This window comes from Heloderma suspectum, chromosome 10 (assembly GCF_057233095.1).
Source record: "Heloderma suspectum isolate Gila_16-S chromosome 10, 16-S_ref, whole genome shotgun sequence".
In the NCBI taxonomy this organism is placed as follows: Eukaryota; Metazoa; Chordata; class Lepidosauria; order Squamata; family Helodermatidae; genus Heloderma; species Heloderma suspectum.
The window spans coordinates 6,252,694-6,277,591 of record NC_139467.1 but is presented as its reverse complement, the minus strand read 5'-3'; the positions used below and the strand labels follow the sequence as shown (position 1 = coordinate 6,277,591).

At 49.8% G+C, this 24,898-nt stretch overlaps 1 protein-coding gene across 1 annotated transcript; it reads right to left on the bottom strand.

The window, feature by feature from the left end:
• Positions 1–18,367: 18,367 nt before the first annotated feature.
• LOC146337546 (prolactin-releasing peptide receptor-like) lies at positions 18,368–23,636 on the bottom strand. Its single transcript, XM_084814318.1, has 2 exons — positions 23,475–23,636; positions 18,368–20,260 (listed from the first exon to the last, which is right to left on the bottom strand). Exon 2 carries the CDS (start codon positions 20,247–20,249, stop codon positions 19,188–19,190), a length of 1,062 nt encoding a protein of 353 aa, XP_084670444.1. The 5' UTR covers positions 20,250–20,260; positions 23,475–23,636; the 3' UTR covers positions 18,368–19,187.
• Positions 23,637–24,898: the final 1,262 nt, after the last annotated feature.

The window sequence follows — 24,898 nt, the reverse complement described above, 5'->3', positions numbered from 1 at the left end:
CTCTATTAGCCTTTGTCCTGCTTCATTTTGTACACCAAGGTCATGCTTGCCTGTTATCCCGGTGATTTCTTGACTTCCTACTTTAGCATTCCAATCCCCTATGATGAAGAGGACATCTTTTTTTGGTGTTAGTTCCAGAAGGTGTTGTAGGTCTTCATAGAACCGATCAACCTCAGCTTCTTCAGCCTCAGTGGTTGGGGCATAGACTTGAATTACTGTGATGTTGAGTGGTTTGCCTCAGATTCATACTGAGATCATTCTATCGTTTTTGAGATTGTACCCCAGTACTGCTTTTTCCACCCTTTTGTTGACTATGAGTGCTACTCCATTTCTTCTAAGGGATTCTTGCCCACAGTAGTAGATATGATGATCACCTGAATTAAATTTGCCCATGCTTGTCCATTTTAGTTTGCTGATTCCCAAGATGTCAATGTTCAGTCTTGCCATCTCATGTTTGACCACCTCCAGCTTACCTTGATTCATTGATCTGTCATTCCAGGTTTCTAAACAATATTGTTCTTTACAGCATCGGACTTCCTTTTCACCACCAGACACATCCACAGCTGAGTGTCCTTTCGGCTTTGGCCCAGCCGCTTCACTCTTTCTGGCGCTACCTGGAATTTCCCTCTGCTCTTCCCCAGTGGTATATTGAACACCTTCCGACCCAAGGGGCTCATCTTCCGGCGTCATCTCTTTTAGCCTTGTGATACGTTCCATGGGGTTTTCTTGGCAGGAATACTGGAGTGGATTGCCATTTCCTTCTCCAGTGGACCACATTTTGTCAGAACTCTCCACCATGACCTGTCCATCTTGGGTGGCCCCGCACGGCATAGCTTATGGCTTCACTGAGTTATGCAAGCCCCTTCGCCACAACAAGGCAGTGATCCATGAAGGGGCCGCCAGATGTTACTGGACTCCAAATCCTATCAGCCTAATCCAGAATGGCCGATGGTCAGGGATGAGGGTGTTCTCATTCCAAAATGTCTGGAGGGCTGCAGGTTCAAGGCCATCTTAAGGTGCATGATAAAATGTGAAGGAAGAGACTCTTCAAGGGCTAAAGATGGATGAGGAGGCTAGCACCCCCGGGGAACATTCTGGGCACTTTCTCCAAATATCCATCCTCCATTTAAAGGAAGAGAAGCCGATCTCAAACCAGCACCCTTGAGATGTGTTGGACTACCAACTCATCACCCCCAGTCAGTATGGCCATTGGCTATGCTGACTGAGGTTAATGGGAATAGTAGTCCAGGAGACAGCAAGAGGAGAAGACACTTGTGTGTCTCAAAGCAGAAGAGAAAATATTCTCAGGAGCCTGAAAAAAACATTTGTCATGCCCAACGTGTTTTGGAGAAGACTTTCTTTCCTCAGGGGCTACTTATCCTTCTCCAAATGTATCACAAAGAGTCTTTCCAATGCTTCTTCTGTCTTAAAATGCTCAAAAAGCATGGAGGACTCACTGTCTAATGATCCCCTCACCTTTTGGAGGAGCCGGGGATGAGTAGCAAACACTTGGCAGTTTTAAAATAATTATTTATTTATTTTCTTATCTTGTGAATGGTGTTAAATAAATAAACATGAATATATAGATAGATACAGACATAGCTGGTATTTAACACCCATGCTATTTGACATTAGCTTAGGGTGCCAACCATTGTACATTTAAACCGCCCCCCCCTGCAAAAAAAACAGTTGGATGTTGACCTTCCAGACTGCATCCTCCCCTCTTTGCAATTTGTAAGGGAGAGTTCGTGAATCTTGCTGCTTATTATCAAGGGTGGGGTCAAAGTTGGCTGTTAGGAGACAGACACTGGGGGTTGCAAGTCCTGGGTTGTTCAGACAGAGTAGGGGTGAACTAATAGAATCCTGAAATTTGGAGAAAGCCTCTCCTCTGTGAGAGCACGGTGGGGTGAAGGTTGGGGGGGGGGGCTTCTTGGATGGAGAATGACCTGGAAATAGCCCTTTCATCACCATGGATAGTTCTCTTCCATCGCACTTCTGTGGGTATAATCTTGTGTAGGATTCTGCAACCTTTCAAGTTTCACAAAACTCTTCTTCATCATCAGGCAGACTGGAAATATAGCATTGTTTCAGGAGTACAAAAGACCCCAGCAACTGCAAACCTTTGTTTTTCCCATTACATTTTCACAATCGACAGCAATGCCAGGGTTACTTACAACAGACTATTTCCAGAGAGGTACCCATGTTAGTTTTTCACAGCAAAACCAACAAGGAATCTTGTGGCCCTTTACAGACTGACACATTTGGAAGAGTCATAAGGCTTCTGCCATACGCTTTCACATTTATTTATTTATTCATTCATTCATTTCTATACCGCCCAATAGCTGAAGCTCTCTGGGCTGTTCACAAAAATTAAAACTACAAGACGCAGCATAAAACAATATAAAATATGAAAGCTTAAAACCACAAAATAACAGTACAGCCAGAATACACCATTGCAGCAATGCAGAGATTTAAAATACAGATTTAAAACACCAAAGCAAAAAGACTAGGAAGCTAAAATGCTAAAATACTGGGAGAATAAAAAGGTCTTCAGCTGGTGCTGGAAGGAGAACAACATAGGTGCCAGGTGAACCTCTCTGAGAGCCGGGGTGCCACAGCAGAAAAGGCCCTCTTCCTGGTAGCCACCCCCCTCACTTCCTTTTATTTATTTATTTATTTATTTATTTATTATTTCTATACCGCCCAATAGCCGAAGCTCTCTGGGCGGTTCACAAAAATTTATTGTTTTTGGCAGGGGCTCATGGAGAAGGACCGCTGAGGATGATCTTAGGGTCTGGGCAGGCACATATGGGAGGAGGCGATCCTTCAGATAACCTGGCCCCAAGCCATCCATACCAGCCTGGGGCCAGGTTAATACCTGGTATTAACATTAATGAATGTTAATACCAGCACTCTGAATCAGGCCTGGAAATGGACTGGCAGCCAGTGCAGCTGGAAAAGTAGTGGCGCAACATGATCCTGTTGACCAGTCCCTGTTAACAATCTTGCTGCCCTATTCTGGACTAGATGAAGTTTCTGGACTGTTTTCAAAGGCAGCCCCACATATAATGCAATGCAGTAATCCAGATGAGAGGCTGTCAGAGCATGGATCACTGTAGCTAGGCTATCTCTGCCCAGATACCATAGTTGGTATACCAGCCTAAGCTGATAAAAGGTGCTCCATGCCACTGAGTTCCCTGTGCCTCAAGTGGCAGTGCGGGCATCTGATGTAGTGGGCCCTAGTCCTTGACTGTTAGTCTCTAAGGTGCCACACAACCTTTGTTATTTTTACAAGAGACTGAAACTGTTTGCATCTTGGAAAGAATTTGGCATTGCCAAAGAAAGCCCCCATAGCCACAAGCCAATAGTTTCCCTTGACTTCTAGATTAGGGGTGAAGAATCTCTTTCTGCCCAAGGGCCGAATTCTGTTTCGGATAAGCTTTCGGGGGCTGCATTTTAGTGGTGGATGGGGAGGCTAACTGAGGCAGAGCCAAAACTACCAGCATATTTTAGCTTAAAGCTCTTAGTTGCACCTTATGAGAGGCATTTCAGCCTTTTAGAATGGAGAAAAACTGTGCAAAGGGCAGGAAACCACCAAACGATCAGTGATTGGGGAGAAGAGGTGGGACCAAGGAAAGGGGGCAGGGCCAAGGGAAAGGGGGCAGGGCTATCTGGCCTGAGGTTCTGCACTCCTAGATAAAGCAAGACCTAAGCTGGTTTCATCCAATGGGAGACTGTCAGGAATGAATCTGAGCGCGTGGAGATGTCTGGCACCTCAGATTCAGATTGGGAACAGCCAGAACGGGGGGGGGGGGACCTTTCCAGTGAGCCCAGTTACAGAGAGACTTTCTTCCCAGGACCTTGACACACAGATGGCACAGGCTGAACAGCTCCCCCGTTCCTCCACTATGAGAACCCAGCTTTCGGAGGAGGAGAACGAGGGGCGTGGCTTGAGGGAAGTGAGGGGCAGGGCCCAGACTTTCCGCCAGGTTGGCCACTCATGGAAGCCAACGGCGGAGGGAGCAGCCCTAAGGGAGGGGCATCCCTGCGAAGCTAGTCTGGCCGAGAAGTTCTTGCCCAGACTGCTGGCCACTCCTCTAGCTTCCACTTCTGCTCTTCTATCGATATTCGTCGATGTGTGGATTAGCGGTTTCAGTGCAGTCTGAGAGTTCCCTAGAATCTGCATTTGTGGAGAAGCGAGTCGGTAGCTGATAAAGAGGTGTAGTGAGCCTGCAGCCTTGTTTCCTGGGGTGTGTTGATTGCAAAGGGAGAGGGTGAAGGAATGTGACAGAGACGGTCAATCCACCTCCGTGCCTATAAATTGTTTTCTCCCAAACTGCATCTCAAAATATAATTTGCAAAGAAACGCCTGACACGTTCATCATTATAATACTTTTATAACACAGCCAGAACGCCTCTGAACGCCCCAGCAGCAATCCCAGCGCGGCAATTGCTCGACACCGTTGTCAACGCCAAGCCAGCAGCGGAACCGGCGCTTGGCATGCTCCTCGCGGTATTGCTCTGACATCCGCAGGCAGGCAGGCAGGCAGGCGCGGAGTGAGCGGGTGTCTCCGGTAGCAGCCTGCTCGGTGGCTTAGGCGTGGGTGCGCCGGATGCCATTCACCGGGGGCCGCAGAGGCACGCTTCAGCGCATGCCTGTGTTGCGGCCCTCCGTTTTCAAAACCCAGGAGCACCGGCCCCTGCCGGAGTCACGCCCCCTTGGCCCCCTCCTTCCTCAGGCGCGCGCACAGGAAGAGAGGCGTCAGTCTCACGCCTCTGATTCCCTGTCAACAGGTTCGTTACAGATGCAGCTCTTCAAAGACTGAGGAATGCAGCTGCTTCATTTACCAGTGACAGCAGGGGGTCCAAATGGGAGCTAAAGACGTTGCCAGCGGTTTGAAACAAGAACTTGCTGGCTAGAATAACTTAGGGAGGGATGCCCCTCCCTGCCAGCGATGCTCCCCTACGTTGACCCTCATGCATCGCCAACTGGGTCGAACATCTGAGCTCCACCTCTAACTTTTTGCACTGCACCACAGTCTAGCTTCCTTCAGGTCACATCCCGCGCTCTCCTCTCCTCTCCTCCTCCTCCTCCTCCTGGGTTCTCACGATGCAGAGGGGGGGGGGGGGCTTCAGGCCCAGCCATCTGGGTGCTAGCATCCTGAGAAGCATGCCTATCCATCTCTGAACTCGCTCGGGAAGATGCCTCCCCAGGTTCTGGCTGTTTCCCTTCTGAATCTGAACTGCTAACTATCGCCATATGCTCAGACTCAGTCCTGACATCAGGTGGATCAGTTTTTTGAGGTGCCTTTCCACGTCCACTCAGAGGCCTGTGTTTTTGTGCGAAATGATGAGAAAACTCTTTCTCTAGGCTCTTGTGTAATGTGTATGTTTCCTTTAACAAGCAAGGGTGGCTGCAAGAGGCTTGTTTTGATGGCTTTTGAGAACTGGTAGCTACTAGTGACTGGACACAGCCCACTTGTTTGGGCTGGGAGCTGCAGGAAAGCAGTTAAAAGGAGGCAGTTGCATGTTGCAGTGGGCTGCTAAGAAGCAGCCGTTGGGGGGGGAGCTAACGCATGCTGTTTGGTTTTGGGGTACTGTTGCTGCATTGCTCGGCACTGGGGGCCTAACCACTCCACCTTGCTCAGTTTACACATTTCTGAATCTATTTGTTTATTACATTTTAGTCTACCCAATAGCAAGCATTCTCTGGCATGGCTAGGTTTGGGCCCATGGAGTCCCAGCCCCAAATCTATTTTCCAGGGCCCTAGATTTATTTCACAAGGTTAACTCTCCCCTTCTCCCTTGTGGCAACACCTCCCTGTGTATAATCCTTAATTGTATGGCAATTAAGTTTTTTTTTGTGGGGGGGAAATCCACTGGTTTGTGATGATCTGGGGCAGGGTGAAATTTAATTGAAGAATCTATTTTATTTGATGAGAAATTAATTGGCTGGATTTGCCTCCTGTGAAATTCAAATATATCTTAGTAATTATTTCTAAATGTGCATATATAGAAATACATTAGCTTATGCAGATTTTATGCAGATTTATGTCCTGTGGGCCTGCCCCCCTGAACCTTTTAAGTGTCTTGCAATACCCCTGATACTTTGGGTGGCTTACAAACACTCAAAAGAATTAAAAAAAAACATTCAAACTGTTAAAAGAATAAAAGACAATACAAAATGACAAATGGCCCAGGAACAGATAAATATGACGATATATGATGAAGAACAGCCATTAAAATCTCAAAACGAAATCTCTAGAATACCAGGGAGAAAAGAAAGACTTTTGCCTAGTGCCAAAATCACCTATAATGCAGGTGCCAGGTGAGCCTTTCCAGGGAAGGCATCCCAAAGATAGGGGGCTGTGACAAATCCCTTCTTCTGATATAGGTCCACAGTGGCCCCTAGAGCACCTGGTCAGTTGGCACTGTGCTGGGCAGCCTAAACAGTTTTATCTAGCCTTATTTCCCGTTTTTGTCCTCCAAAATGCGAACAAACCTTAATCCCCTTTCTTGAATAGGCTGACAGTGACAGGTTCCAACTACCTTGAGCTTTGGAGTTGCAGTCCAGCCCATCTGGCAGGCACCAGGTGCGGGGAGGCTTCTTTAGATACTCTGGTCTCAATCCAGCTCCCAGTAGTCAAGGAGACTGACCTCGCACAAGGCTGCCTCCAGAATTTCCAATTGCTTGGAGCAGCAAAATCAGAATTCATTCCCACTGTAGCAATCTTTTCCTCCCTTATGATAACCATTTCCCCTCTAATTAACCTGCAGCTTCATCTGCATACAAAGGGAAGGTCAGCCGCACATGCAGAAGCCACCGCAAGGCGCACCCTTGGCAATTCCATGCGTGAAAAGGGATGTGCTTGTCCGCTAATTGCTTTGTTGAACCCTGTCTTTCTGCAGACGTCGATTTAGTGCAGCCTGTCCAACGTTACTGAGCAGGATGGCCAAACATAAAAGAACAAGGGGGCAAATGTGCCTTTAAGTAGGAGCTGGTTAGTGAGACAAGTTTGGCAGAGGCAGCTTCCTGTGTTATTAGAACATTAAGAGCTGCCCTGCTAGGTCAGTCCGAAGTCCACCTAGTCCAGCAACGTGTGTGTCCAACAGTGGTCAAGCCAGATGTCCCTGGGAAACTCACAAGCAGGTCATGAAATGACGGGCCATGATCCCCTGTTCTTTGTTTCCAACATCTTGTACTCAGATATGCTGCCCCTGCTCATGGAAGTTCTATTTAGAATCTCTGGGATCTAATTTCTGTTGACAAACCTATCATCCTCTGTGAGTTTTTCCTGGTCCTTTTCTAAAGCCATTTAAGCTAGCAGCAGAGTTTGCTACTTAACCAGGGGGTGGGGGGAACCTGTCCAGTTTGCTCATATGATTTTAAAAGCTCAACTAAGAGGAAGATCCATTGTGCAGCAGATGAATAAACCCTGTGTACTAAGCTGGTGTTAAAAGGCGTAGGCGCTGTTTTTAAAAAAATGTTGGCAACCCCTGCTAGCAGCCATCCTTGCATCTGGTGGCAGAAAATGCCACATGTTAATTCATGCGGTGTGTGAAGACAGGCCTGGTTTGCTTTTGTGGCCTTTTAAAGGAGCTTGTTAACTGGTATCCAGAAAAGGGCAGGTGAACCTTTCCATGGGGACAACTATTTCACCCCCCTCCCCACCCTTGTGAGCCTTGCAAATTGAAACCCAGGAGGAACGCTGCCTCCCCCTGATTTGTGCACGTGCGCACACACACTGCTTGCACAAATCTCAAGATTGCAAGAATCTAAAACAAATGATGCCTTTAAATGGCGCAATTGCTCCAGGGCTGATTAGGAGCCTGCCAAATGTGCGATTGAGACAAATCCCACATACCATAACAATGCTCGTGCCTGGAATGGGATCAACATTCAAGATCCAGTTGCTGGCCTGTGTGTCCTCTCATTGGTTGGCATCTCCATTAGCAAAAGGAGGCCACAGAAGGAGCCCAGGGCCACATTTTGGGCTCCAGTGCCAGTGGAAATGGGAAAATACTAGTAACCAAATGGTGGGGGATTGTAGAGAAGGGCTAACATAGTTGTTGCTCATCTTTGTATACCACATTCATTCTTGACTCTTTCTTCAGTGGCATCTGTACTGGGTGCTAGGCATGCAAATAGGTGTGAGCTGAAGGTCAATGGCTGCTCCTATCACAAAAACACCAATGGCTGTCTAAAGCAGAGGGGAAGCACTGATATTCTCTTGTGCATTTCCTAGAAGGGGGAATGGGGAATTTGTGGGACTCCTTCCCAGACGGCAGTTTGCAGATTCCCCAAACGCGATCTCTTCATTTTGAAATGGTGGCTGGTGAAGGGGGACACAGATTTGCAGAACATTATGATAAGACACAAGTGGAGAAAGAGAGCACTCTTTGTCCCAGAGTTACAAAGCACCATCCAGTGCAAACAGTTTCATGCACTCCAGTTCTGCCTAAAACCTCTAATGTGGTTGAATTCATTAGATCCATCCTTTCCTCAATCAATGAAATCAATGTTTCTTCCATCTATCCCATAATTTAAGCCAAGGTTCGCCAGAGTTTTCCCTCAGGCTAGCTTTCAGTAATCAGGCTCAGCCCTGGAAGATGTGAGAGTTAGAAGAGCAGAATGGTTTTCTGTTGCTCCAGAGGGCAGGGCCCGTTGCGATGGCTGCAAGTTGCAAGGATGCAGATTTTGGCTAAACTTTAGAAGAAACTTCCTAACATTGAGGGCTGTTTTGTAGTGGAATAGACAGCCTCAGGAGGTGGTGGGTTCTCCTTTGCTTTAGTGATACTGAAGCAAAGCCTGGGCAGCCATTCAACAGATACTGCAGCTGCATCCTGCATTGCAGAGCCTGCAGTGAACAGGGGGTTGGACTAGATGATCTCCAAGGTCCCTTCCATCTTGATAATTCTGTGAAAATGAATAATAATCACCTTTAAAAGAAGAGAGTGCCTAAGTGCATGTGCAGAATGCCTTTCCCTCCTCGCTGAATAACTACAACCTGCCTTCACACATCTGGACTCCAAAGGACGGATGTCCTGGGCAAGAGAGAAAGGCCAGAAGCCACCACGAGCCCCCTTTCTGCACCTCTCTTTGTACAAGTTAAGGCACTGGGTGAGATGACTTCCCTGCCCTGAAGCACCCCAGACTCCTTTCCATCTAGGGCAGGGTAGCTTGTGGCCCTCCAGTTCTTTTGGCCTACAACTCCCATTAGCCCTGGTCAGCACAGCCAATAGCGAGGGATGATGGGAGTTGTAGGACAGCCCCCATCGGACCACCCTTGATCTAGGGCCAAAGAAGCCCAGAGAAAAAGATGAGAAGCCGCCACGCGCTCCTTGAGGGTGGGCACGTCTGAATCCCCCCAAAAGAAGACAAAAGAGGGGGCCTGTTTCCGTAAAATTGGCCTATGTTAATTTATAGCTATTGATGCACATCTAGAAACAATTAGAATAATTTAAATAGAAATGCAGTCCCTTGCACCACAGTGAGGAAGACAGAGGCCAGGGACCTGTGTGCCGTGTGCAGCGTGCTGCCCAGGCGCTGCCCGTGGGCCGCTTCCAGGCCCGCCTGCTCTTCCTTCGGGTGGGTCTTCACCGTGAAAACAGGCTTGGGCTCGACCGAGCGGAGGCTGGTGGCTCCAGTGTCGGTGGGGCAGTGAAACTGAGCCACATTTCAGTCCAGACCGGCGAGAACTCTAAAGGAGCTGTCCAAGGTATGAAGCATCCCTCGCTCAACACGCGAAGCACCTTGGACAGCTCCCGTAGAGTGCTGACTGGTTCGGACTGAAGCCCAGAGCGGATCCACTGCCCCGCCGACATCGGAGCTGCCCGCCTCCACTGACCAGCCCGGCCCTGGAAGAGAGGCACCTTCAGCCCAGGACACCCCTCCGCCAAGGAAGGGAGACGCGCAGCTGCCCTCGCATCGGCTCCCACGAGGCGCCGGAGGGCTCCCCCTGGTCGCCCCCCTCGCCGCATCGACCGACCGTGGTGGCTCTCCGGACAGCCGCGACGGCAGCGCTCCTGCCGCTCCCCGCGGCCTCTTGTGCTCTGCCAGCCTCCCGCAGCTGGCCTCCTTCGCCCTGGCCCGCAGGGGGTCCGGGAGCCGAGCAGACGAGGCCAAGTCAGCAGGGGCCCTCCCGGGCGCAAGGCTGCCCGGGGGCCCTTCCGCTTCAGGTCGCTTCCCCGCGGGCTCCTTTTCCTCACCTGGAGAAGTGGCCCACTCCTGCGGCCCCCCACTGACTCCCAGCTCTTCGGCTCTGGGGAAATGGCCGCATGGTACAGGGAGGTGGGCCCCCTGCAAAACTCGCAGCCTCCAGAGCAGGGAAGCCAGAGGGGCGTGTGGCCGCAGGAGGCTCTTTTCCATCCTGTTGACCCGTGTCTGTCCCTGACAGGCAAAAAGGCTGGCTTTGTGAAGCTTTGCGCTGGGCAACAGGCATTCTTCTAGTCCTCAAGAGGGTGGCTGCTGTCATGCGTGCCTGCTATGCAGCAACCCCTACCCTGTTCTGGCTTTCTCTTGCCCTACCTCTTCACTGACTCTCATAGAATCACAGAATAGTAGGGTTGGAAGGGGCCTACAAGGCCATCGAGTCCAACCCCCTGCTCAAGGCAGGAATCCAAGTCAGAGCATCCCTGACCGATGGCTGTCCAGCCTCGTCTTGAACGCCTCCAGTGTGGGAGAGCCCACCGCCTCCCCAGGTCATTGGTTCCATTGTCTTATTGCTCTAACAGTCAGGAAGTTTTTCCTGATGTTCAGCCGGAATCTGGCTTCCTGTCACTTGAGCCCATGATTCCGTGTCCTGCACTCTGGGATGATCGAGAAGAGAGCCTGGCCTTCCTCTCTCTGACAGCCTTTCAAGGACTTGAAGAGCGCTATCATGTCTCCCCTCAGTCTTCTATTCTCGAGGCTAAACATGCCCAGTTCTTTCAGTCTCTCCTCATAGGGCTTTGTTTCCAGTCCCCTGATCATCTTTGTTGCCCTCCTCTGAACCCTCTCCAGCTTGTCTGCATCCGTCTTAAAGTGTGGTGCCCAGAACTGGACACAGTACTCCAGATGAGGCCTAGCCAGTGCAGAGTAAAGGGGAACTAGTACTTCCCGGGATTTGGAAACGATGCTTCTATTAATGCAGCCCAAAATGGCATTTGCCTTTTTTGTAGCCACATCACATTGTTGGCTCATATTCAGCTTGTGTTCTACAACAATTCCAGGATCCTTCTCGCTTGTAGTGTTGTTGAGCCACGTATCCCCCATCTTGTCACTGTGCATTTGGTTTCTTTTTCCTAGGTGCAGAACTTGGCATTTGTCCCTATTAAATGTCATTCTGTCGTTTTCTGCCCGGCGCTCCAGTCTGTCCAGATCACTTTGAATTTTGTTTCTGTCTTCCAAAGTATTAGCTATCCCACCCAATTTTGTGTCATCTGCAAATTTGATCAGCGTTCCCTGCACCTCTTCCTCCAAGTCAGTCATAAAAATGTTGAAGAGCACTGGGCCCAGGACTGAGCCCTGCGGTACGCCACTTGTTACTTCTCCCCTTGCTTAAGCTGGGAACCAGGCGGCTTGGAAGATCCCAATCCAGGTAAAACATATTAAAGAGATCTCTGGTCTCAGCTATGACCCTATTTGCCCTTGAGCTGTACCAAAATATTCTCCCCAGTATCTCGTCTTGTCTTGATGAGCAGTGGCCCTGTTGGGTCGGGCATTTGGGGCAAATGAACAGGGCGCCACTCAGCGGAATGAGCAGGAGGGCCTGCAAATGCAGTAGGGCTGGTGTGCCCCATTGTGAAGGAAGCAGTAAGCAGTGGTGAGAGTCAATGAAGGGGCAGGACTTGAGAAGACTGAGGGGAGATATGATAGCGCTCTCCAAGTACTTGAAAGGCTGTCACAGAGAAGAAGGCCAGGATCTCTTCTCGATCATCCCAGAGTGCAGGACACGGAATAACGGGCTCAAGTGACAGGAAGCCAGATTCCGGCTGAATACCGGGGAAAATTTCCTGACTGTTAGAGCAGTATGACAATGGAACCAATGACCAAGGGAGGCAGTGGGCTCTCCCACACTGGAGGCATTCAAGACGAGGCTGGACAGCCATCTGTCGGGGATGCTCTGACTTGGATTCCTGCACTGAGCAGGGGGTTGGACTCGATGGCCTTGTAGGCCCCTTCCAACCCTACTACTCTATGATTCTAGGACAGGTGAAAGCCACAGAACAGTGTAGGGCAGGGGAGGCTGGTGGCTCCAACGTCAGTTGGGCGGTGAATCTGCTCCGGGCTTCAGTCAGAGCTCTAAAGGCGCCCTCTGAGATGCTCCTCGAGTAGCTCCTTTAGAGTTCTGATGGGTTCCAAATGAAACCCAGAGCTGATTCATCGTCCCACTGACATTGGAGAGTCCACTGGCATAGGGTCTCGTTGGGGGTGGGCAGAGGTGGTGGGGAGGCAGCTTGGGAGGCAGTGATGAAGTCTGGCTACTGGTCCATGGACATTTGTGATGCAAGAGCAGGCGCATCGGTGGATTCAGTTGATTGATGGACCGATTACTTTTCTATACCACCCAATAATAGCCAAAGCTCTCTATAGTCACAATGCAGAGAGGACATTAGCTTAGTTCAGCCTTCCCCAACCTGGTGCCCTCCAGGTGTGTTGGACTGCAACTCCCATTGTTCCCAGCCAGCAGGGCCACTGATGGCTGGGGATGATGGGAGTTGCAGTCCAACACACCCGGAGCTGTGGCGTAGTGGGAAATTTTGAAGTGCAGGCGCCCATCATGATCGTCCCCAGAGCCACGCCCCCAAGGAGAGTCCAGAGTTGCAGGCAGCTGTATGGATCCAGAGCAACAAAGCCATTCTAGCAGTTTTCATCTCCCACAGGAGCAGGTCTGCTGTAAAGCTCATGTGTCTGATTTGCTCATTCCAGACCAGGCCACCCCAAAATACTTTGCATTGCAACAGGGAACAATACTGGATGGCTTTCAAGGGGGGTTGGACACATTCCTGGAGGAGAAGGCTACCCATGGCTACTAGTCCTGGCGGCTATGTGCTACCTCCAGGACCAGACGCGGCGAGCTTATGTACACCAGTTGCTGGGGAACAGGGGTGGGAGTGATGCTGTGCTCGTGCCCGGCTTGTGGGTTCCCGGTCGACAGCTGGTTGGCTGCTGTGTGAGCAGAATGCTGGACTAGGTGGACCCTGGGTCTGGTCCAGCCTGAGGGCTCTGCTTATGCTCTTAATATAGTGTTTTGGGGCAAATTCATTTCCTCCCAGCTACTGTGAGGATTGCAGCGAAGCTGAAAGGGAGCAGGGCCTTCTGAGGGGGGTGGCAGATGACATCAGTGCCCCTGCTGGTCGCCAAGGGCTGGTGCTGCACCCCGGGAGCCCAGCTCTGCTACACCACTGCTCTGGAGGGCACCGGCTGGGGAAGGCTGTCTGAGACAGAACACAGACCAATCCAGGGGTCCCCAACCTTCTTGGACCCATGGGCACAATTTGACAAACTGTTGTAGGCGCCACCAAAATGTGGCTCCCATGGAGGATGCAGCTACTCGCACAATGGCTGCCGTGGGGGCCTGGCTAGTCAAACATGAGCTGAAGAGGTGTTGGGGTGGGGACAGAGAAAGAGTGAGGCTAGAGGCTGGAAAGAGGGAGAAACAGCAGGGTGAAGTGGTGAGGAGAGAAAGAGCGAGGCTAGAGGCTGGGAGGGAGGGGGAAACAGCAGAGTGAAGTGGTGAGGAGAGAAAGAGCGAGGCTAGAGGCCGGAAAGAGGGAGAAACAGCAGAGTGAAGTGGTGAGGAGAGAAAGAGCGAGGCTAGAGGCTGGAAAGAGGGAGAAACAGCAGAGTGAAGTGGTGAGAAGAGAAAGAATGATGCTAGAGGCTGGGAGGGAGGGGGAAACAGCAGAGTGAAGTGGTGAGGAGAGAAAGAGCGAGGCTAGAGGCTGGGAGGGAGGGGGAAACAGCAGAGTGAAGTGGTGAGGAGAGAAAGAGCGAGGCTAGAGGCCGGAAAGAGGGAGAAACAGCAGAGTGAAGTGGTGAGGAGAGAAAGAGCGAGGCTAGAGGCTGGAAAGAGGGAGAAACAGCAGAGTGAAGTGGTGAGGAGAGAAAGAGTGAGGCTAGAGGCTGGGAGGGAGGGGGAAACAGCAGAGTGAAGTGGTGAGGAGAGAAAGAGCGAGGCTAGCGGCTGGGAGGGAGGGGGAAACAGCAAGGTAGAAGGGGAGAGAAAGAGCAAGGCTGGAGAGTAGGAGGGGGAGGAACTGTGAGCTAAAGAGGTGGGGGAAGAGAAACAGCAAGGCTAGAAAGGGAGAAAAAGAAGACCGCCCTAACATTTTGCAAGGTTTTCACTAAAAAAAAGAGAGAGGTGTTTGAAGGGGGCAGGGAGTGGAGAGTGTGGGCACTCTTGGAGGTCCCGCAGGGGCCACTTCGGAGACCCCTGGACTAATTCATTCAAGAGGGCAGAACTAGCAATGGCAGTTAGTCATGGTAGTTTAGAGTGGGACCTCTGTGTTCAGAAGCAGTCTATCTCTGCATTTCGCACACTGTGGGGGGGACAGCAGGAGGGGGCTAAAACCCTCATGTCCTGCTTGTAGGCTTCCCAGGGGCACCGAGTTGGCCACATGGGAATTGGAACTGCTGGGCTACATGGACCCACGTTGGTCCGATCCCGCACTTGCCTTCTTAAAAATAGAAGGAAACCAACGACCTATCTTCAAAACACATTTAATGCTTCTACCATTGCAGCAGCAGACAAAATCTATTTGATAGCAGGGACCACGCACTGGCTCTGGTGACGATGGAATGGAACATGAGACGGCAGGGCCGAAAGCCATGACAAAGACTTAGACTCAACAAATCAAATTCTCAGCGGGGGTTGCGGACTCCCTTTCTCACTTCCCGAGGGTGGAAACTGAGGTGCATCACTTGACTGACTAGAAGGCAAAGATTCTGATGAGGGCTGTTCCTCCAAAAGCCCCCAGACAGTTGCCTTTACACGGCTGCTCCCGTGCGCTCCGTTCCAGCATCCGACACAGTGGCTGGTAGCTGCGGAGGCGGGTGGCTCCGATGTCAATGGGGCGGTGAATCCGCTCCAGGTTTCAGTCAGAGCCAGTCAGAACTCTATGGGAGCAATTCAAGGCGTGGAAGCATTTTAATCGCTCACAGAACCAAGCAGCGGTTCATTAGGGTTTGGTTTCCAAAATGGCCAAAGCACCTTGGAGAGCTCCTTCAGTGTTCTGACTGGTTCTGAATGAAACCCGGAAAGGATCCACTGCCCCACTGACATCGGAGCCACCAGCCTCCACTGGACTCCAGTCTACAAAAGCATGACCTCTTAAAATCAAATACGTTAGGCTGCAGTCCTCAACACGCTTTCTTGGGAATAAGACTCTGTACCTATAGTCCTAAAACCCATTGAACTCAAGGGATTTTATTTCGGAGTAAATGTGCATAGGATTCTGCTGTTCATCTTTAAGTCAGGGGTGGGGAAGCTGTGGACCTCCAGATATGTTCGGACTCCAATTCCCATCAGCCTCAGGCAGCATGGCCAATGCTTGGGCATGATGGGAGTTGTAGTCCAGCAACATCTGGGGGGCCACAGGTTTTCCCACCTCTGCTTAAAGGTGATGCAAGGGCCCAGACCAGCATTTGCCACCCTGGTACCCTCCAGGCATGTTGGACTACAACTCCCATCATCCCTGGCCAGTTCTGCCCATGGCTGGTAAAGGCTGACTGAGCCTTCCTTTCCTTTCCTTTCCTTTCCTTTCCTTTCCTTTCCTTTCCTTTCCTTTCCTTTCCTTTCCTTTCCTTTTGATAACCACATCCAAACTGCGATCTTGAAATCGATTTGGAAGTTCAGCTTTACTTCCGAGGTTCACCTGCAACTGAATCTGCAAAACACATCCATTGTCTGCCTGTGGCACCCCCGCCCCATCTCTCTGGTCTTGGCCTCCTCATTCAGTTATTGCAGCGGCGACGCTGATTTTGGGTAGCTGGCGGCGCCCTCCACCCCGTCCCCTCTTGCTGCTGCCTGCCTCTCGCTTGCCTCCAGGTCCTGGGAGAGGTTAGTATAAAGCTCTCTTCTGCTTCATCTTCCATGTTCTGTTGCCGCTTCATAAGAAAATGGAATTTGCCATGAAGGAGCTGCAAAATATATAGCATGAGGTGGAAGGTGATCTGCTGTCCTCAGAAGGGACCTTTTCAAAACGGAATTAATTCTGACATTTCTCACAGGAGCCCTTCTTGCCAGCTGCTTGCCCTCACCTCAGAGTCCGCCTCCTCCCTTGTATGTGCCTTCCCATTCTTTATGAAAGCAGCCAAATACACTGTTGTTGTTGTTGTTGCTGTTGTTGTTAATAATAATAATAATAATAATAATAATAATAATAATAAAAGGTAAAGGTGTCCCCAACCAGTCATGTCCGACTCTAGGGTGCGGTGCTCATCCCCGTTTCTAAGCCGAAGAGCCAGCGCTGTCCAAAGACCCTTCCGTGGCCATGTGGCCAGCATGACTGAACACTGAGGTGCACGGAACGCTGTCGAGGCGGTACCTATTTATCTACTTGCAATTTTTTGCTTTCGAACTGCTAGGTTGGCAGAAGCTGGGACTGAAGACGGGAGCTCACTCCGCCACGCAGCACTCGGGTCTCGAACTGCTGACCTGCCAACTTTCCAGTCTGCAGTTCAGCGTCTTAACCACTAAGCCACCGCGGCCCTCTAAGAATAATAATACTTTGTTACATTTCTATACTGCCCCATAGTTGAAGCTCTCTGGGCAGTTTACAGAGATTAAAACATTAAAATACAATCCACAAAGTTTATCTGTCTACGAGCTGGTCTGACGTAGTGGAGTTGCAAAGGGACCATGAACTTGAAAGTCTTCAGCATGGCCAGCGTCAAGGGTCGGCATGGCCGGGCACTTGCCAAGGGCCCACGCCCCAGCAGGGGCTCTCTGACCACCCTGGACGTGCTCCTGTTCTTCACCGCTGCAACCTGCTTGTTCACCCGCCTCTCCCTTTTGCCCAGACGACGGAGGTGGTGAGGAGGAAGAGCAGCAGGTGCCGCGGCCTCCTCGCACCCTGGCCCTCTGCCTGCCGATCAAGCCAGTGGGAGCCAGGACGGGAAAGCGGCGGAGGAGCAAGAGCAGCTGGCGACCCTGGCGGCGAGGAGGGAGACGCATGGGAGGAGGAGGGCACTTGCCCACGGGCCCCCGAAACCTGGAGCCGGCCCTCGTGCTGAGTTTAAATCTTGCTTCAGCCCTGAGCCTGGCCTGAAGCAAGCCATGTTTTCTCAGCCTTAGGTCCCCCATGACATTATCACTATCGTTATCATTAACATTTCCATGCTGCCCATTAGCCGAAGCTCACTTATCTTATGGGGTGCCTTAAGGCTGACTCATAATGCAAGTGAAAAGCTGTATAAAGCCTTGCTATTCTTCGGGGGACTGTGTGTTCATGAGAACACGGACAGCTGAAGGGCCATTGTGCAGGTGGAGGTCCTGTTGCATCCAAGGTTACTGCTACTTTGAAGAGACCCATTGAAATGAATAGGACCAAGGGTCCCCGCCCTTTTTGAGTCAGTGGGAACATTTGGAATGTCGAGAGTGTCATGGGTGCTCTCACAAAATGGCTGCCAGTGGGATCTTGCCCATTCACAAAGTGGCTGCCATAGTGGGTGTGGCCAGTTACAAAACACCCATTTTCCCCAGAAGGACCAGGTTATCTGAGAGACCGCCTTCTCCGGTATAGGCCAACCCAGTCTCTGTGTTCTGAAGGGGAGGCCTTCCAGCCTTCTGAGGTTCGTTTGGCCATGGTGCGGAGGAGGGCCCTCACGATTGTGGTGCCCACCAGGTGGAATGATCTCACTGAGATCAGGGAAGCCCCTAGTATGTTTCCACCAACAACTTAAGACACAGAGCTCTTCTATAAGAGGCTGTTAATCAGCTGTTAATGTGCTGTATCTCTTTCAGTTTTGTCACAGAACTGAGATCTGAGCATTACATGAACAGCATTTCCTTTTCTGCTTTTCCACTATATAACCTCTAGGTGGCACTGTAGCATAGCAGAATAGCACAAATACACAAGAGAAAAAAAAACAGTTCTTTTCGCTTTAAGAATCAAATGCCGCATTTTCCCTGCTCTAAAAAACTTGCCAAAAGTGCTGGTTAGACACAGAAGCGAAACTGGACGGTCACAATGTCATCTAAAGAACCCATAAACTACCACAAGCAGGGAATGATGAGCGCACTATAAATGCCTCATGTGGAAAAGCCCACGTTTGTTTGCCCAGGCATTTCCCTGACCGCTAGCATTGTCAGTTACCCCTAGTTATGTTAATGAGATGTTATTATTTTAACCATAGTTTTAATTATTAGTTTTATTGTATTTTATCATGATTTTATTTTGTAAGCCACTTTGGGATTATTATTTTTTAAATAATGGAAAGCAGTATCGAAATTTTCAGAAATAAATAATATTAATATTATTTCTTGCCCTGAGGGGATGGAAGAAGCAGACGCAACTTGGTGAGCTGACACCATCTAGCTCCCTGTGGTGGCCACTTCTTCCATCCCCCAAATGCTACCAGAAGGGCATCTCAGGAAACATCTCGCCCTCAGGGGACAGGACAAGAAACAGACTAGGCTTAAAATCAAAAGTAGAGAAGAAAAGAGGAACAAAATAGTAAAGACCAGGCAGGCAGGCAAGGATAATAGATGCAGAGCAAACCTGAGTTTATCATGCTTTTTTCCTCCTCCCTCTCAATCCCTTTCCTCCTCCCTCCCTCAATTTCCTCTCTTCTCTTGTCTTTTGTGAGCCTGAGGGCAGGAATTGTCTAATTATTTAGGGCACAATCCTATGCATGTTTAAACAGAAAAAAGTCCTACCATTTCCAGCATGCCCCAGCCAGCTGGGGCATGCTGGGAGTTGTAGGACATTTTTCTGTCTAAACATGCATAGGATTGCACCCTTAACCTTGTAAAGAGCAGGATAAAAACGCTTTGAGTGAGTGAGTGAATGAATGAATATTACAAACACACCATAATTGTCCTGTGCTCTTTCTTGCAGTCAAGTCTCTGGGAGAGTTATCCCTGGAACCTCTCCCTGAGCAACAATACCTGTCACCTGTGGGAATAGTCATATTTGGGTTTGAGAAGCTCCTTCTTCAGTCAGGGGAGACGATGTCCCCAACAGCCCCATCTTCCTGTCACTCACACTCTGGTCGTGTCCAGGATGAGGCCACGGGAGGCGCTGGCACGGGCCAACTCAGAAGGGAGGGCACGCCGCTCTTGGCCGCTCTTCCGGTGGCAGAAAAAGTGCCGAAGGTGAGCCCTGAACTTGCGGTGAAGCGAGGCGTAGATGAACGGGTTGTAGCAGGCAGAGGTCATGGCAGTGAAGTGGCAGGCGAGCTGGGCCACGTTGATGTACTTCTTGCTCAGGATCGAGAAGTCCGGGTCCAAGTCCCGCAGGAGGTTGAGGACCTGAAGGGGCAACCAGCAGAGGCAGAAGGCCAAGATGGAAAACAGCAAGAGAACGAATGTCTTGCGTTTCTGCTTGTTCCACTGAGCTGGGCTGGGGTTGGCCAAGCCCGAGAGGCTCCTGCGCCGAAGATGGGCCACAATGGAGCAGTAGGAGATGGTGACTGCCGAGAGGGGCACCAGGTAGCTCACCAGGAGCATGGCGCACGAGTAGGCCACGCGCTGGGTCTCACGGTGGCTCCAGAACTCCTCGCAGATGAACAGGTCATGGCCGGTGCTGCGGAGATCCAGGTACGCGGAGTGGACGGACGGTGGGGTGGCCAGCGCCAGGGACCCCAACCAAATGCCAGCCACCACCAGCCCGCAGGAACGCAGGGGCATGCGCCTGCGCACGGGGTAGGCCACCACCACATAGCGGTCTATGGCGATGGCTGCCAGCGAGAAGGCCGACACATAGACCGTGGCCGCCTGCAGGAGGATGACGGCGTGGCACATGGCCTCTCCGAAGAGCCAGCCGCGCCGCTCGAAGGCGTAGGAGACGGTCAGGGGCACGCAGGCCAGGCACATCAGCAGGTCGCCCATGGAGAGGTTCCCCAGGAAGACGTGGGTGGCAGTGTGCAGCTTGGCGTCAGCCACAATGCACAGCACCAAGAAGGAGTTGCCCAGACACGCCACCACCCCCAGGAGGCAGTAGAGAGGGACGAAGAGTGGCTGGAACTGCAACAGGAGCTGCAGGCCGACGAAAAGGTCTTCAGGGAGGCTCCTGTTCCTCGGCAGGCTTCCGTTGGTGTCCATCACCGGGGTGTCTGCAGAGAGGCAATAGGGCAAGATGTGGCCACCAGCTTGCATGGCTTTTTTTTTTTTTTTTAAGGGTTAGACAAATTAATGGAGGAGGACAGAACGATAAACAGCTGTGTCAGCCTTCCTCAACCTGGTGCCCTCTAGATGTGTTGGACTACAACTCCCATCCTCCCCAGACAGCTTGGCTGACTGGAGACAATAGAAGTTGCAATCCCACACGTTTGGAGGGTGCCAAGCTGCGGGAGGCTGGTGGAGACAAGAGACAAGAATACTTCTACGCGGCACATTTTAAACTGCGGTCGAATTTCACTCCAGTGTGATTGATGGTAATTTTGAGCAAAACGGTCTCTGGCGATTAAAGGGAGCCGGGATTTTCAGCACCGTTATTTGCCACTCTTTTAACGGAAGCGAATCAATCAATCCCATTCCTGTGACTGAACAAGGCCAGGGGGGAAACACTGGCGACAGCGTGGATGTTTTGTGAGTCTCAGTGGGTTATTTTGCCCCCCTGGAAGGTAAATCGGCCACCTCTCATAATGACATGAGAAAATTGCTGGACCAAATGGACCGGACGGGACAGACACGCCGCGTAGCTTATTTCCATCATCCAGTAGATTCCCTGTGAACCTGTAGGTTTGATTTTCCTGTTGAACATAGGCATTTGTTTGCTTATGTGTTAGATTTTTATACCGCCCAGCTGTCAAATGCCCTCTGGGCAGTTTACAGTCATACAAGCAAACAACAACAACAAAATAACCAACAAATAAATAAATAAAAATACAGCAAAAAATGTATCAAAATAATACAATATTAAACATTTTAAAACTATTTAAAACATTGAGCAGCCAACAGTAAAACTAATATTAATATTAATAATAATATTAATAATAATAATGTTATATAATAACCAGAGCAACAGTTTAAAGAAGAAGATCTTAACCTGGCATCTTAACATAAAAAGCTACTTTTTAGCAAATCAGAATACTGCTCCATTGGAGATGGAGATGGAGATGGAGATGGAGCACCAGAGATGGGCTTGCAGGATGTACTTTTGTTTTTTTGATAGATACCTGAGATCCCCCAACTGGAGCCCGGTGCAAAAGACATGCACTGAGAATTAAAGCATTCTGTGTCCAGGAATTTGGGAGTGCTACAACTTTGGAAAGCTACAACTGAATGGCGCTCACAGTTCTGCCACACCAAAGTCCACCCTTGTTTTACCCCAGGCTTTCTTCATCTCTACGATATCATTTAGGGTGTGTGTGCTGCTGTTGTTAAAGAACTGGGAGTCAGAAATCCTTGCTGATGTACTGCAAATCATGCAGAGATGAACCAGAAGATGCACATCTACCTTCTGCCCACGCCTGGTCTACACTAAGTGGCAGGGGCTCTCCAGAGTTTCAGACAGGGTTCCTTCCAACCTAAATACTTGGAAATACTGGATTGAACCTGGGACCTTTTGCATGTAAAACACTTGCTTACAGATCTGTTTTACTGTAGCCAATAGCTGCCAATCTTCGCTATGAAGCTGTCTCTAAATCCCTTTTTTTTAAGCCACCTAAAGCTAGCGGTGATTGGCATACAGTCCTGTGGCGCTGTTTTGCTCAAATTAACTGTGCATTATGTAAAAGTCTTCCTATCATTGAAAGGATTAGACCAGCTTTCCCCAACTTGATGCCCTCCAGATGGGTTGAGCTATAATTTCCAGCATGCCCCATGGCTCTTCGGGGCATGCTGGGAGTTGTAGTCCAGCACATCTGGAAAGCACCAGTTTTGGGGAATGCTGGGTTAGACAAAGTGATGAAGGATGAATCTCTAATAGTGTGGTGTAGTGGTGAGAGTGTTGGACTGGGAGTCAGGAGATCCGGATTCTCATCCCCATTGGCCATGGAAGTTCACTGGGTGACTTTGGGCTAGTCACAGACTCTCAGCCCAACCTACCTCACAGGGTTATTGTTGCAAGGATAAAATGGAGAGGAAGAGGAGAATGTAAGCCACCTTGGGTTCCTTGCAAGAAGAAAAAAGGTGGGATATAAATGCAATAAGTAATAATCAAACTAGCATCGCAAAATGGAAACTCTATGTTCGGAGTCACCCTAAATCTGATGTCGGGGACAGATAGGGAAGGGCTGTTGCCCTCATGTCCTTCTCATGCACTTTCCACAGGCAATGTGGCTGGCCATTGTTGGAAGCAGTATGCTGGAAAAGTGGTCCTCAGTCTGATCCAGTAAGGGAATCTGTAAGCCCCAAAGTTCAAGATCAATCTCCTTTCTCTGACCTCTGGCATCTAATGAAATCTCCAGATCCGACCCATACAAATATTTTGTGAGTTCCATGGACAGCTGGTTGTATCCCTTTGGATGCATGCAGATCAGCATTCTTGCGCTCCATTGCAGGTCAGGCCCTTAGGGAAAGGTCCAAGGACAGCAATCTCATTCTAGAATTGCAGGAGTCGGTTTCTAAATAATGTGCACAATACTTGCAGCCACAAATGTGATGCACTTTGCTACCCCCAACCTGCCCAAGTGGAGCAGGGAAGAGTACCTTGAGATGGGCTTGCAAAGTGACTGGCTTTAGTTCTGCTGCTACAAAAAATATATATGACTGAATGGGCAGAGAGGTGAAAATAGCAAACTAATGAAGTGACACAAATTCAGCATTAAAAAAGGATAGCTAAATATATGGTTCTGTTAAATGCACATCTGCTCTTCCCATAAAAAGGGACAAACCTTACAGGGTCTGCTCTGATCGCACAAACCCCACTTTTCCCCCCAAACTGGAGGGGGGATTCAAAATGCCTCACATAGCCCCCTCCCTTTCCTTTGTTGGAAAGACAATTGGGAGCTCCACAGTGCATCTAAAATCATAAAATCTCTAAGTTCAAGTAATCTCCAATTTATGACTCCACTGCTCTGTGGTAGCTACAAAGATTATTATCCTTCACACACATTCTTTTCTCTCCCTGACAAACCCAGCCAAAAATATAGTTGGAAATGTCTCAGATCTGACTCTGTCTTCTCTCCCCTTACACCTGCCCGGAGCGTGACTCCAAACAATTCGCTCTCTGTTTTGGCTGCATATAAAAACCCCATGACCCCCTAAAGCAATTCATGCTCTTGTGCATGCAGAATTCTGATAGGTTTGGAGCAACAGGTGCCAGGGAAAGGAAGATGTTTACAAACAGGAGGGGAGCGGAGAATTCAGCGGTGCTGTGCTTACCTGGACTGGACTGCTTCTGACGATGACAGGGGATGTCACATCCAAACTGGAGACCCTAGGGGGTCCATCCTACACACATTCCATGTGAAGTTGCTGCCACATCAGGCTTCATTTCCTTCCGACTCCCCTGCACACTTTGGTTGAAACTCGGAGACTGGCCTTTTCTCTGCCACCTCCCCTTCCCTCCTCTTCTTGATAGACAGATTCTGTAACCTTCACTTTGCCAGTGATCCAGCATCAGAATGATGACAACACCAAAGAAGATCGAAGAATGGAGTCAGGACTTAATCAGAGCCAAGGATCATTCCCAGAAGAACCTATCTTGAATGTGGTGGGTGGGGTGAGGGCTCAATCCTGGAACATTTGAATCAAGAGGAGTTGCCTCTGAACATGTGCAGAGTGCATTTCCTTCTCCATGAAGTAGTCACAGTTTGCTTTCCCAAATCTGGGATGCAGAACGGGTCTTCCTGAGGGTTTAATTCCCAAGCCAGGTTGAGCCTGGAGACTTTGGCAGCTCTGGCCTCCCTACATCCATTCCCTGCAGGCAACATCTTAAGATCAGCCTAGGTGAGTGAAGTTAAATGTGCCTCTGCACGTAACATGCAGGGCGGCTGTTGTTTTTTTAAATGAAAATGACATCAGCCAGGGAGGCTAGGAACAGGTGGAACTGCCTTATACTGCATCAGGCCAACTGGGAATGATGGCAGTTGCAGTCCAGCACATCTGGTGGGCACCATGTTGGGGCTGGCTCATCTGCGCTCCCCGGCAGAGCCTCTCCAGGGCTTTCCTGGCCCTACCTGGATAGGTCTGGGACTGAACCTGGGAACTTTGGAATGCATATACAAAACATATGCTCTGCCACTAAGCTATTGCACCCCTACACCCACCCCCATTAATGACATCAGAGGGAGAATTTAACTCTTTCCTCCCCTGCTCCTGTTCTGAGGAAGATCCCTTTTATGACACTGGTATTTGCAGTGTGTGTGTGGGGGGGGGATTCTGTACTTAGGAATGAGGTCCGTTGAACCCAATGGGACTTACTTCCAAGAAAGCACGCACAAATTTGCGCTGTTACATTTCTATACTACAAGTCATTAAATTAACTTTGCAGTGGTGGGAAGATTTGTGTTATCATCAATAACTGGCTGTTGTGAATAGTCACTGTACCTATTTTGCATATATTAGAGTTTAAATGCAACTTCACACAGACCGTATTTTTTGCATTTCATTTCCATCCGTATGGCTTTTTTGTATTTTAACGGTGCAGTCCTATGTATGACTACTCAGAAGTTAGAACTCAGAAGTTTCACTGTATACAGACCAGCTTACTCTTAGGTAATTGGGTATAGGATCACAGCAGAAGGATGCAGTCCTATGCATGTTTCAACATGCATAGGATTGCTGGGGCATGCTGGGAGTTATAG

Bases quoted from the DNA above. Each gene is read 5' to 3' on its own strand.
- LOC146337546 (XM_084814318.1), bottom strand. From the start codon at position 20,249: ATGGACACCAACGGAAGCCTGCCGAGGAACAGGAGCCTCCCTGAAGAC.